This window comes from Convolutriloba macropyga, chromosome 13, assembly GCF_964194025.1.
Source record: "Convolutriloba macropyga chromosome 13, txConMacr16.3, whole genome shotgun sequence".
Classification (NCBI taxonomy): Eukaryota; Metazoa; Xenacoelomorpha; order Acoela; family Convolutidae; genus Convolutriloba; species Convolutriloba macropyga.
The window spans coordinates 19,727,316-19,740,331 of record NC_134480.1 but is presented as its reverse complement, the minus strand read 5'-3'; the positions used below and the strand labels follow the sequence as shown (position 1 = coordinate 19,740,331).

Sequence of the window (13,016 nt, the reverse complement as noted above, 5' to 3'; positions counted from 1 at the left end):
GATGAAAAAATGGTTCCTTTTCAGATTGCCTTGGTATGTTAGACTATTTCCGAATGGCTGAAATGGCTCAAATATTACTCACATTTTCCCTGTCCTTTTTGTGGACCAGATCCAGGTACCTGGCATAGTCGCCCGTCTGTTTCAACTCATCAAAGCCCTCTCCCATTGCCACCAGCTGAAACCAGCAACAAAATTATATTCATCCTCATTAAAGAAAACAACTCCTTGCATATGTTAGCCGATGTATTAAGATAGTTAATTTTTTCATATATCCTTTTCAAATCTTATCTTTTTCAAATTTAAGATTGTAACTTTTGTGCTTTATATTATACATAACAGCTTATATATCATGTTATCCTGATTTAAATGAGGACCTTTGAAGCTGCAAATTGAATTCTGAAAGCTAAAAATGATCGGTCAAGCAAAAAAAATAATCGAAGAGTAACAAAAGTAGCAAAAGTGGCTGAAAAAGTAGCAAAATCAGCGACCCCAGCATTTCAATCAAATTTTGTTTTAGGTCAATGCGCCATCATCTGAACAAATAGTACTTGCACACAAAAATATGGTCGTTGCTCGAGTTGCTGACGCAACAAATAATACCGATTAAAAAACTTTTCTCAACGACATTGCTTACTTTATTTGGTCTTCTTTGAGTATTAACAGGCTTCATTATATAGAACTCCTTTTTGACCTTGAAAACATTAAGCGTAACCTTAATGTTATAAAACGTCAGAGTGAGATTAAATCACTAATCATTTTAAAAAGTCTTTTATTCATCTTAGAAGTCATTTCCAATTAAGATATACTTTAAGCAAGTATGCCCAGCAAAAAGCAGTGAAAGTGAGGCATAAATTGGCAAAAACAGCTTAATTATGGCGTGGAAATAATAAACCGAAAAAGAGCGTCAGATCGCAAAACAAAAAACAGTATAAGTCCTGAACATCAATTCGAGGATAACTCAATGACTACAAAAAAAACCTAGACATCGAAACGATTATAAATGGACATTGAAAACATTGGGAAAACATGGAAAAATAATGGAAAAACATAGAAAAACAATTCAAGCCACACAATCAATCGCTTTTTCGCTCTACTTCCTGCCTGCGTGATCACTAATATTTCACTTCAAAAATCAAAATGTGCAAAGTGCCCCCAAAAAATTAAATTCTTTGAACTATAACAAACCAAGAAAATCACAATCTTGCTACCCTCAGCTTACAATTTCTGAGCTCCAAAAACGCTCTTGCATTGATATTAATTCACTTTAACATTTGATTTAAAAAAACAAATGTGTGCAACAAACATTTTCAACTACAGTTCTTTCGTAAAACTTGAAGTAAAAAAGTGCTTAAAACAATAAAAACAGAAAGTGAGAAAGTCTCAAATGTTTATAGCTAATGGAACAACCATCACCAAACAATCAAAGGTTGGCATAGTTTTCAGACCAAAATTTTATCTTCGGCTTGAGTTAAAACAAGCAGATTTAAGAATATCCCAACTCGCCTCTGATCCAATACGAATAACCAGTAGAGAAATACTTTTAAATATAGACACCAATGATCGTACAAACCTTGAATAGTAACCTTGAAACCTCGTAATAACCTTGACCGTATCCATTACATTGCGTGACTCAACGACTGAAAGAATTTAAAATCCTTTAAGTTGAAACAGTAAGATAAGTCAGGAGTTAAGAGTGAAAGTCAAAGTACTTATGTAAAACGAAAAACGTGATCAACAGGTAAGGCGAATTAAAAACATAGCAGGACGTGAAAGTCAAAGTACTTACGTAAAACGAAAAACGTGATCAAAAGGTAAAGCGAATTAAAAACATAACAGGACAAGTCCTGACCTACAATTGAAAGAGGTGTCAATGGTTAAACAAAAAAACGAATTAGAATGGACTACGAACGTATTGGAAAACTACTTAAAAAATCTGATCAAAAAACACAACAGTAAAAAATAGAAGTCAAACTAGCAATTTTAGCAAATTCTTGTTCAAAGAAATTGCAAATTTTAGTTCAGACACCGTTTTTCAATTAGAGTGAAACAAAATCCAGCAGCAAAATCAATAGCTTTTTCGCTTCACTTCCTGATTCGGCGTGACCAAAAACATAACTCCAAATTGACTTCAAAAATCATAAACATGTGTGAACAGATCTAAAAATAAGTGGCTATTAATTTAACTGTAAAAAAAAACAAAGCGATCTTTTAAAAATGGGCAGCTGTTAATTAATCTATATATAAACAAACTGTAAATAATCAAGAGAATTAAAAAAATAGAGCACAACAAGGAAAAGATTGAACGAACTGGGTTTAACTAGAAGCCTCGTTTCCAATAAAACAACTGGAAAATATTTCTGAACTCATCGATACTTTGTAAAAAATTTTTGCGTTAAGTTTTTGAAAACTTCTTAAAATTGCAAAACAGAAACACCGAAAACACAAGGTTTTTAAGTTCTTCTATCCCCAACAGAAAGCAGCCGACAGACTGTTGGAATCGCTGCAAAATAGATTTGCGTGCCGCAAAATAGAGGTAGAAACAGATACGGAACTAAGTTGAAAAAATCCGTCGCTCAAAAAGTTAGGTAACAAAACATTCAGCGATAAACTAATAAAGCTTGTTAAGATTCATTTCGCAGAAACCTCTTTATTACTGACCTTTGCTACACATATGAGTTCCGTTGACTTTAATTTAATTAAAATTTAACCTGGTTTTTTAGTGCAAAAGTCATTTTATTGAGTGAGGTAAGTCACGAATAATCAAAATCTTATCACCCAAATGACTTAAAAACTTTAACTAGAGATAATGAGAAACGACAGCGCGCGCAAATGCAGTTAGTGAAAATAACAACTCATTCAGAGAATTTGACCTGTTCAGCTTTGCTGTGTGAACAAATGAGAATTGAGAAAAAAACAGCGTCCGACGACGAAACAAAGAAAAACAAATCGTAGATCGCATAGATACTTTTTTTGAATCGTAAAAAATCAAGAGCACCGCAATTTAGCTCCACTTAGCCTACAGCTACCCAAATATAAACAGAATTCCAGCAAAATCTCAGTGCTGCAACGTATTAATGAAAACATCAGTGCTGCAATGTATATGTAAAATACATGAAAGAAAAAGGTTAAATAATTTTAATTTTTCCAAAAAAGGTAAAAGTCACAGCAAAAAAAACACGTAATCTTAGGAAACTGCTAGAATCATATAGGTAAGAATGTAGAGAACATGGACACAGAGTAAAACAATAGAAACAAATCTCGAAAACTTCTTGATTTTTGAGAGCTCAAGAAGAATTGAAAAAAAGGCTTTTGAAAAAAAATTAAAGAAACACAAATACATTTTATTATCTACCTTTCGAATATTAGAAAAAAAATTATAGCCTCCTGTACGAATAAACGAAGTGGAAACAGATTTGAAACGTTAAAACAATTTGCAAAAAATGTCAAAACATTTTCAAAATAGCACTTATGAGAACATTGTTGATAATTTATAAAATCTCAACGCCAAAAAATGACTCTGTTTCTTCAAATTGTAATTAAAAGCTCTAGAGTTGCAGAAAAGACTCTTTACTAAAAAACAACCGACTAACGTCGGGTAAATTGCTCTAAAACGACTGACGAGCGGTTGGCTTCGTGGATAGCTGGCCAAGGTTTAGTGAGGCTATCTTTAGCTTAATTGAAGGGACGTGATGTGAGTGCAGCGGGGGATGCACCGGGGGATGATAGTGGGCAACAGTGGGTTTTTGGGTGTACGGGGCCCTTACGGCCTGAACGATTTGCAGGGGTCGGGATTGGGGCGTGAAGTGGAGAGAGGGGGGTGAACCTCTAAGTGAACCGCCCTTAAGTAACCCAACTTAATTATAAGTCTCAGAAACAGTTTCTGTGAATCGCATAATTAAGGACTAGTGAACTGAAAGGCTCTAAGAGCAGTTAATGCCCGCTGGGCGCTACCTGTTTATCTTTTTTAGGACGATGAGTCAAATGGGTCAGACAAACAATCGGTCCAGCGAAAATTCGCATAAGAAAGACCGACAAGACTAAAATAATTGCTACAAACTTTGAGAGCAATTAAAAAAACAATGTCGACAAAATTAACTGCAAAATTGACAACCGACTAACGTCGGAAGAAGTGCCCTCGACCGACAAGTGGATGATGGAATCTATTGCAGCCTGCTTCAGTCCGGAAGGATTAAACTCACTCAGGGGGCTTCAAATTACGTCATTCGAGGTTATTATATACAACTATAACCACAAATAAAATTTAAAGTGAAAAAATTACACAACTTTCGGCGTGATTTTCACTTGACTTTAAGTAGTAAATTGAGTCCAGCTGCCTAAAGTTGTAAAACTCAATTCGAATGCCAATCATTAATCTTGACTGCTAATTCATCATAAAATTAGATCACAGCACGGAAAAAGTTTTTTTTCAGGCTTTTATAATGTGAGAAAAAACGTCTTCAAGCTCTCATAATGCATCATCTATGACAATAGGTACTCTTCTTCAAGCTGTAGAAAGGCCTACAGGTGCCAAATAATTGCTCTGAATTTTGACGGATTTACTCACCCCTTCCATGTCTCCCTCCTGTCTAGATGCAGCCACTGCCTGCTGTTTGATGTACTGCAATAGTTCACGCGCCACCGGATGATCCTCCTCGTATGCATGGTTCACAATCTTAGAGGCTGCAGAGTACTGCTGGTGAACACAGGCGAACTTCACTGCAAAGTCCACGTACCTGTCTCCCTCTTCCACCATATTCACTTTTGTCAGTGCATTGTACAGGTTCAGGCACAGTGATACTCCCTATGCAACCAAAACTACTCAGTCAGATCAGAGTTGGGTTAAAACACTTCACCTCGAAGAGTGATATTTATCCCCGAGAAAAAAAATCATTCAAATTGCCCTAGTTGTTACGCGAGATCCATGATGTATTAATTAAAACGTAAAACTAGCACTAAATGTTGACAGGATGTCAAAAAGAGCTCTTGTATCTTGACATGATTCAATGTCTGCTCATTATCTGACCGATACAACTCAAATCCATCGAAATGACGTCATACTAGCAGGCCCGCAAAATCATCACAAGAAAATCATTTAAAAGAATAGGTTTTAAATTGAGATCTTTTTCGTAACAGCTCAGGCTGTAAGCCATGACCCTCGTTCAACAGCCAGAGGTATTACGTTACTTTACCGATGTGTTTGGTTTAGTATATTACCCCAAGTAACACCAATTTTTTGATCGAAGACTTAATTGGCTTTGCTATCTTGCATATTTAAGTACCGCTAAGACTTGTACAGATAACGAACTTCTACATGTTTGCAGAGCGCAAATCATATAATACATTAATCTACATGTTTCAGGTGTGGTAAAATATGCGAAGTTGAGGAGCTATAACATGCAAAAAAGAAAAGAGAAAGAAAGCAAAAAGGGTACAAGAGAAAGAAAGAAAAAAAGTGAGAAAAGAAAGTGAGAAAACAAAGTGAGAAACGAAAGTGAGAAAAGAAAGTGAGAAAATAACGAGAGAAAAGAAAGTGAGAAAAGAAAGTGAGAAAACAAAGAGAGAAAAGAAAGTGAGAAAAGAAAGTGAGAAAACAAAGTGAGAAACGAAAGTGAGAAAACGACGAAAAGAAAGTGAAGACAATGAGGAAAAGAAAGTGAAGAAATGAGAGAGAAAAGAAAGTGAGAAAAGAAAGGAAAAAGTGAGAAGACAGAGTCAGAAAACAAAGCGAGAAAATACAGTGAGAGAACAAAGTGAGAAATGAAAATGAGAAAAGAAAGCGAGAAAAGAAAGCGAGGAAAGAAAGTGAGAAACGAAAACGAAAAGAAAGTAAAAAAAGTGAGAAAAAAAGTGAGAAAAGAAAGTGCGAAAAGAAAGTGAGAAAAGAACGTGAGAAAAGAAAGTGAGAAAAGAAAGTAAGAAAGGAAAGTGAGAAAAGAAGACGAGAAAACAAAGTGAGAAACAAAAGTGAGAAGAAAACGACGAAAAGAAAGTGAAGAGAATGAGGAAAAGAAAGTGAAGAAATGAGAGAGAAAAGAAAGTGAGAAAAGAAAGGAAAAAGTGAGAAGACAGAGTGAGAAAACAAAGCGACAAAACACAGTTAGAGAACAAAGTGAGAAATGAAAATGAGAAAAGAAAGTGAGAATAGAAAGCGAGAAACGAAAACGAAAAGAAAGTGAAAAAAGTGAGAAAAGAAAATGAAAAGAAAGTGAAAAGAAAGTGAGAAAAGAACGTGAGAAAAGAAAGTGAGAAAAGAAAGTAAGAAAAGAAAGCGAAAAAAGAAAGGAAGAAAAGAAAGTGAGAAACTAATGTGTGAAAAGAAAGTGACAAAAAAGTGAAAGAGAGGAAGGAAAAATGAGAAGACAAGGTGAAAAATGAAATTGAAAAGAAAGTTGGAAAAGAAAGTGAGAAAAGAAAGTGAGAAAATAAAGTGAGAAAAGAAAGCGAGAAAAGAAAGAGAGAAAAGAAAGCGAAAAAAGAAAGTGAGAAAAGAAAGTGAGAAAAGAAAGTGAGAAAAGAAAGTGAGAAACGAATGTGAGAAAAGAAAGTGATAAAAAAGTGAAAAAAAGAGAGGAAGAAAAAGTGAGAAGACAAGGTGAGAAAAAGAAAGTGAGAAAAAAAGTGAAAAGAAAGAGAGAAAAGAAAGCGAGAAAAGAAATTGAGAAAAGAAAGTGAGAAAAGAAAGTGACAAAAGAAAGTGAGAAAAGAAAGTGAGAAAAGAAAGTAAGAAAAGAAAGCGAAAAAAGAAAGGGAGAAAAGAAAGTGAGAAACTAATATGTGAAAAGAAATTGACAAAAAAGTGAAAGAGAGGAAGGAAAAGTGAGAAGACAAGGTGAAAAAAGAAAGTGAAAAGAAAGTTGGAAAAGAAAGTGAGAAAAGAACGTGAGAAAAAAAGTGAGAAAAGAAAGTGAGAAAAGAAAGCGAGAAAAGAAAGAGAGAAAAGAAAGTGAGAAAAGAAAGTGAGAAAAGAAAGTGAGAAACGAATGTGAGAAAAGAAAGTGATAAAAAAGTGAAAAGAGAGAGGAAGAAAAAGTGAGAAGACAAGGTGAGAAAAAGAAAGTGAGAAAAAAAGTGAAAAGAAAGTGAGAAAAGAAAGCGAGAAAAAAAAAAGAAAAGAAAGTGAGAAAAGAAAGTGACAAAAGAAAGTGAGAAACGAAAGTGAGAAAAGAAAGTGAGAAAAGAAATTGAGGAAAGTGAGAAAAGAAAGGAAGAAAAGAAAGTGAGAAACTAATGTGTGAAAAGAAAGTGACAAAAAAGTGAAAGAGAGGAAGGAAAAATGAGAAGACAAGGTGAAAAATGAAATTGAAAAGAAAGTTGGAAAAGAAAGTGAGAAAAGAACGTGAGAAAAGAAAGTGAGAAAATAAAGTGAGAAAAGAAAGCGAGAAAAGAAAGAGAGAAAAGAAAGCGAAAAAAGAAAGTGAGAAAAGAAAGTGAGAAAAGAAAGTGAGAAAAGAAAGTGAGAAACGAATGTGAGAAAAGAAAGTGATAAAAAAGTGAAAAAAAGAGAGGAAGAAAAAGTGAGAAGACAAGGTGAGAAAAAGAAAGTGAGAAAAAAAGTGAAAAGAAAGAGAGAAAAGAAAGCGAGAAAAGAAATTGAGAAAAGAAAGTGAGAAAAGAAAGTGACAAAAAAAAGTGAGAAAAGAAAGTGAGAAAAGAAAGTAAGAAAAGAAAGCGAAAAAAGAAAGGGAGAAAAGAAAGTGAGAAACTAATATGTGAAAAGAAATTGACAAAAAAGTGAAAGAGAGGAAGGAAAAGTGAGAAGACAAGGTGAAAAAAGAAAGTGAAAAGAAAGTTGGAAAAGAAAGTGAGAAAAGAACGTGAGAAAAAAAGTGAGAAAAGAAAGTGAGAAAAGAAAGCGAGAAAAGAAAGAGAGAAAAGAAAGTGAGAAAAGAAAGTGAGAAAAGAAAGTGAGAAACGAATGTGAGAAAAGAAAGTGATAAAAAAGTGAAAAGAGAGAGGAAGAAAAAGTGAGAAGACAAGGTGAGAAAAAGAAAGTGAGAAAAAAAGTGAAAAGAAAGTGAGAAAAGAAAGCGAGAAAAGAAATTGAGAAAAGAAAGTGAGAAAAGAAAGTGACAAAAGAAAGTGAGAAACGAAAGTGAGAAAAGAAAGTGAGAAAAGAAATTGAGGAAAGTGAGAAAAGAAAGGAAGGAAAAGTGAGAAGACAAAGTGAGAAAACAAAGAGAGAAAAGAAAGTGAGAAAACAAAAGAAAGTGAGAAGAAAACGACGAAAAGAAAGTGAAGAAAAGAGAATGAGGAAAAAAGTGAAGAAATGAAAGAGAAAAGGAAGTGAGAAAAGTGAGAAAAGAAAGGGAAAAAACTGAGAAGACAGAGTGAGAAAACAAAGCGAGAAAACACAGTGAGAAAACAAAGTGAGAAAAAAAGTGAGAGAACAAAGTGAGAAAAGAAAATGAGAAAAGAAAGTGAGAAAAAAAAGCGAGAAAAGAAAGTGAAACGAAAACGAAAAAAAAGTGAGAAAAGAAAGTGAGAAAATATCGTGAGAAAAGAAAGAGAGAAAAGAAAGTGAGAAAAGAAAGTGAGAAAGGAAAGTGAGAAAAGAAAGTGAGAAAAGAAAGTGAGAAAAGAAAGTGAGAAAAGATAGTAAGAAAAGAAAGTGAAAACAAGAAAGGAAGGGAAAGTGAGAAGACAAAATGAGAAGAGAAAGTGAGAACAGAAAGCGAGAAAAGAAAATGAGAAAAGAAAGTGAGAAAAGAAAGTGAGAAAAGAAAGCGAAAAAAGAAAGTGAGAAAAGAAAGTGAGAAAAGAAAGTGAGAAAAGAATGTGAGAAAAGAAAGTGACAAAAAGTGAAAAGAGAGAGGAAGAAAAAGTGAGAAGACAAGGTGAGAAAAGAAATGGAGAAATGAAAGTGAGAAAAGAAAGTGAGAAAAGAAAGTGAAAAGAAAGTGAGAAAAGAAAGCGAGAAAAGAAATTGAGAAAAGAAAGTGAGAAAAGAAAGTGACAAAAGAAAGTGAGAAACGAAAGTGAGAAAAGAAAGTGAGAAAAGAAATTGGGAAAAGAAAATGAAAAAAGAAAGGAAGGAAGGTGAGAAGACTAAGTGAGAAAACAATGAGAGAAAAGAAAGTGAGAAAACAAAATGAGAATAGAAAGTGAGAAGAAAACGACGAAAAGAAAGTGAAGAAAAGAGAATGAGGAAAAAAGTGAAATGAAAGAGAAAAGGAAGTGAGAAAAGTGAGAAAAGAAAAGAAAAAACTGAGAAGACAGAGTGAGAAAACAAAGCGAGAAAACACAGTGAGAAAACAAAGTGAGAAAAAAAGTGAGAGAACAAAGTGAGAAAAAAAAATGAGAAAAGAAAGTGAAAAAAAAAAGCGAGAAAAGAAAGTGAAACGAAAACGAAAAAAAAAGTGAAAAAAGTGAGAAAAGAAAGTGAGAAAATATCGTGAGAAAAGAAAGAGAGAAAAGAAAGTGAGAAAAGAAAGTGAGAAAGGAAAGTGAGAAAAGAAAGTGAGAAAAGAAAGTGAGAAAAGAAAGTGAGAAAAGAAAGTGAGAAAAGATAGTAAGAAAAGAAAGTGAAAACAAGAAAGGAAGGGAAAGTGAGAAGACAAAATGAGAAGAGAAAGTGAGAACAGAAAGCGAGAAAAGAAAATGAGAAAAGAAAGTGAGAAAAGAAAGTGAGAAAAGAAAGCGAAAAAAGAAAGTGAGAAAAGAAAGTGAGAAAAGAAAGTGAGAAAAGAATGTGAGAAAAGAAAGTGACAAAAAGTGAAAAGAGAGAGGAAGAAAAAGTGAGAAGACAAGGTGAGAAAAGAAAGTGAGAAATGAAAGTGAGAAAAGAAAGTGAGAAAAGAAAGTGAAAAGAAAGTGAGAAAAGAAAGCGAGAAAAGAAATTGAGAAAAGAAAGTGAGAAAGAAAGTGACAAAAGAAAGTGAGAAACGAAAGTGAGAAAAGAAAGTGAGAAAAGAAATTGGGAAAAGAAAATGAAAAAAGAAAGGAAGGAAGGTGAGAAGACTAAGTGAGAAAACAAAGCGAGAAAACACAGTGAGAAAACAAAGTGAGAGAACAAAGTGAGAAAAGAAAGTGAGAAAAGAACGTGAGAAAAGAAAGTGAGAAAAGAAAGTGAGAAAAGAAAGTGAGAGAGGAAAGAGAGAAACGAAAGTGAGAAAAGAAAGTGAGAAAAGATAGCAAGAAAAGAAAGTGAAAAAAAGAAAGGAAGGGAAAGTGAGAAGACAAAGTGAGAAGAGAAAGTGAGAACAGAAAGCGAGAAAAGAAAATGAGAAAAGAAAGTGACAAAAGAAAGCGAGAAAAGAGAGTGAGAAAAGAAAGTGAGAAACGAAAGCGAAAAAAAGATAGTGAGAAAAGAAATTGAGAAAAGAAAGTGAAAAAAGAAAGGAAGGAAAAGTGAGAAGACAAAGTGAGAAAACAAAGCGAGAAAACACAGTGAAAAAACAAAGTCAGAAAACAAAGTGAGAGAACAAAGTGAGAAAAGAAAGAAAGAAAAGAACGCGAGAAAAGAAAGTGAGAAAAGAAAGTGAGAAAGGAAAGTGAGAAAAGAAAGTGAGAAAAGAAAGTGAGAAAAGATAGTAAGAAAAGAAAGTGAAAAAAAGAAAGGAAGGGAAAGTGAGAAGACAAAGTGAGAAGAGAAAGTGAGAAAAGAAAATGAGAAGAGAAAGCGACAAAAGAAAGTGAGAAAAGAAAGTGAGAAATGAAAGCGAAAAAAAATAGTGAGAAAAGAAAGTGAGAAACGAATGTGAGAAAAGAAAGTGACAAAAAAGTGAAAGAGAGGAAGGAAAAGTGAGAAGACAAGGTGAGAAAAGAAAGTGAAAAAAGAAAGTGAGAGAAGATAGTGAGAAGAGATAGTGAGAAAAGAAAGTGAAAAAAAGAAAGGAAGGGAAAATGAGAAGACAAAGTGAGAAACGAAAGTGAGAAAAGAAAGCGAGAAGAGAAAGTGAAAAAAGAAAGTGAGAAAAGAAAGTGAAAAATAAAAGTGAGAACAGAAAGCGAGAAAAGAAAGTGAGAAAAGAAAGTGAAAAAAAGAGGGTGACAAAAAGTGAAAAAAGAGAGGAAGAAAAAGTGAGAAGACAAGGTGAGAAAAGAAAGTGAGAAAAGAAAGTGAAAAGAAAGTGAGAAAATAAAGCGAGAAAAGAAAGTGAAAAGAACGTGAGAAAAGAAAGTGAGAAAAGAAAGTGAGAGAGGAAAGTGAGAAATGAAAGTGAGAAAAGAAAGTGAGAAAAGATAGCAAGAAAAGAAAGTGAAAAAAAGAAAGGAAGGGAAAATGAGAAGACAAAGTGAGAAGAGAAAGTGAGAACAGAAAGCGAGAAAAGAAAATGAGAAAAGAAAGTGAAAAGAAAGTGAGAAAAGAAAGCGAGAAAAGAAAGTGAGAAAAGAAAGTGAGAAGAAAATGACAAAAGAAAGTGAGAAACAAAAGTGAGAAAAGAAAGTGAGAAAAGAAATTGAGGAAAGTGAGAAAAGAAAGGAAGGAAAAGTGAGAAGACAAAGTGAGAAAACAAAGAGAGAAAAGAAAGTGAGAAAACAAAAGAAAGTGAGAAGAAAACGACGAAAAGAAAGTGAAGAAAAGAGAATGAGGAAAAAAGTGAAGAAATGAAAGAGAAAAGGAAGTGAGAAAAGTGAGAAAAGAAAGGGAAAAAACTGAGAAGACAGAGTGAGAAAACAAAGCGAGAAAACACAGTGAGAAAACAAAGTGAGAAAAAAAGTGAGAGAACAAAGTGAGAAAAGAAAATGAGAAAAAGTGAGAAAAAAAAGCGAGAAAAGAAAGTGAAACGAAAACGAAAAAAAGTGAAAAAAGTGAGAAAAGAAAGTGAGAAAATATCGTGAGAAAAGAAAGAGAGAAAAGAAAGTGAGAAAAGAAAGTGAGAAAGGAAAGTGAGAAAAGAAAGTGAGAAAAGAAAGTGAGAAAAGAAAGTGAGAAAAGAAAGTAAGAAAAGATAGTAAGAAAAGAAAGTGAAAACAAGAAAGGAAGGGAAAGTGAGAAGACAAAATGAGAAGAGAAAGTGAGAACAGAAAGCGAGAAAAGAAAATGAGAAAAGAAAGTGAGAAAAGAAAGTGAGAAAAGAAAGCGAAAAAAGAAAGTGAGAAAAGAAAGTGAGAAAAGAAAGTGAGAAAAGAATGTGAGAAAAGAAAGTGACAAAAAGTGAAAAGAGAGAGGAAGAAAAAGTGAGAAGACAAGGTGAGAAAAGAAAGTGAGAAATGAAAGTGAGAAAAGAAAGTGAGAAAAGAAAGTGAAAAGAAAGTGAGAAAAGAAAGCGAGAAAAGAAATTGAGAAAAGAAAGTGAGAAAGAAAGTGACAAAAGAAAGTGAGAAACGAAAGTGAGAAAAGAAAGTGAGAAAAGAAATTGGGAAAAGAAAATGAAAAAAGAAAGGAAGGAAGGTGAGAAGACTAAGTGAGAAAACAAAGCGAGAAAACACAGTGAGAAAACAAAGTGAGAGAACAAAGTGAGAAAAGAAAGTGAGAAAAGAACGTGAGAAAAGAAAGTGAGAAAAGAAAGTGAGAAAAGAAAGTGAGAGAGGAAAGAGAGAAACGAAAGTGAGAAAAGAAAGTGAGAAAAGATAGCAAGAAAAGAAAGTGAAAAAAAGAAAGGAAGGGAAAGTGAGAAGACAAAGTGAGAAGAGAAAGTGAGAACAGAAAGCGAGAAAAGAAAATGAGAAAAGAAAGTGACAAAAGAAAGCGAGAAAAGAGAGTGAGAAAAGAAAGTGAGAAACGAAAGCGAAAAAAAAGATAGTGAGAAAAGAAATTGAGAAAAGAAAGTGAAAAAAGAAAGGAAGGAAAAGTGAGAAGACAAAGTGAGAAAACAAAGCGAGAAAACACAGTGAAAAAACAAAGTCAGAAAACAAAGTGAGAGAACAAAGTGAGAAAAGAAAGAAAGAAAAGAACGCGAGAAAAGAAAGTGAGAAAAGAAAGTGAGAAAGGAAAGTGAGAAAAGAAAGTGAGAAAAGAAAGTGAGAAAAGATAGTAAGAAAAGAAAGTGAAAAAAAGAAAGGAAGGGAAAGTGAGAAGACAAAGTGAGAAGAGAAAGTGAGAAAAGAAAATGAGAAGAGAAAGCGACAAAAGA

General features: G+C 33.6%; 1 protein-coding gene across 1 annotated transcript in view; it reads right to left on the bottom strand.

The window, feature by feature from the left end:
- LOC142351651 (uncharacterized) overlaps positions 1 to 13,016 on the bottom strand; it is a 39,544-nt gene that overhangs the window by 12,052 nt on the left and 14,476 nt on the right. The window contains exons 3-4 of the mRNA XM_075403791.1: positions 4,565 to 4,801; positions 83 to 175 (exon numbers count right to left, since the gene is read on the bottom strand). Of these exons, the coding sequence (XP_075259906.1) occupies positions 83 to 175; positions 4,565 to 4,801 (330 nt within the window). The remainder of the gene's footprint in view (positions 1 to 82; positions 176 to 4,564; positions 4,802 to 13,016) is intronic.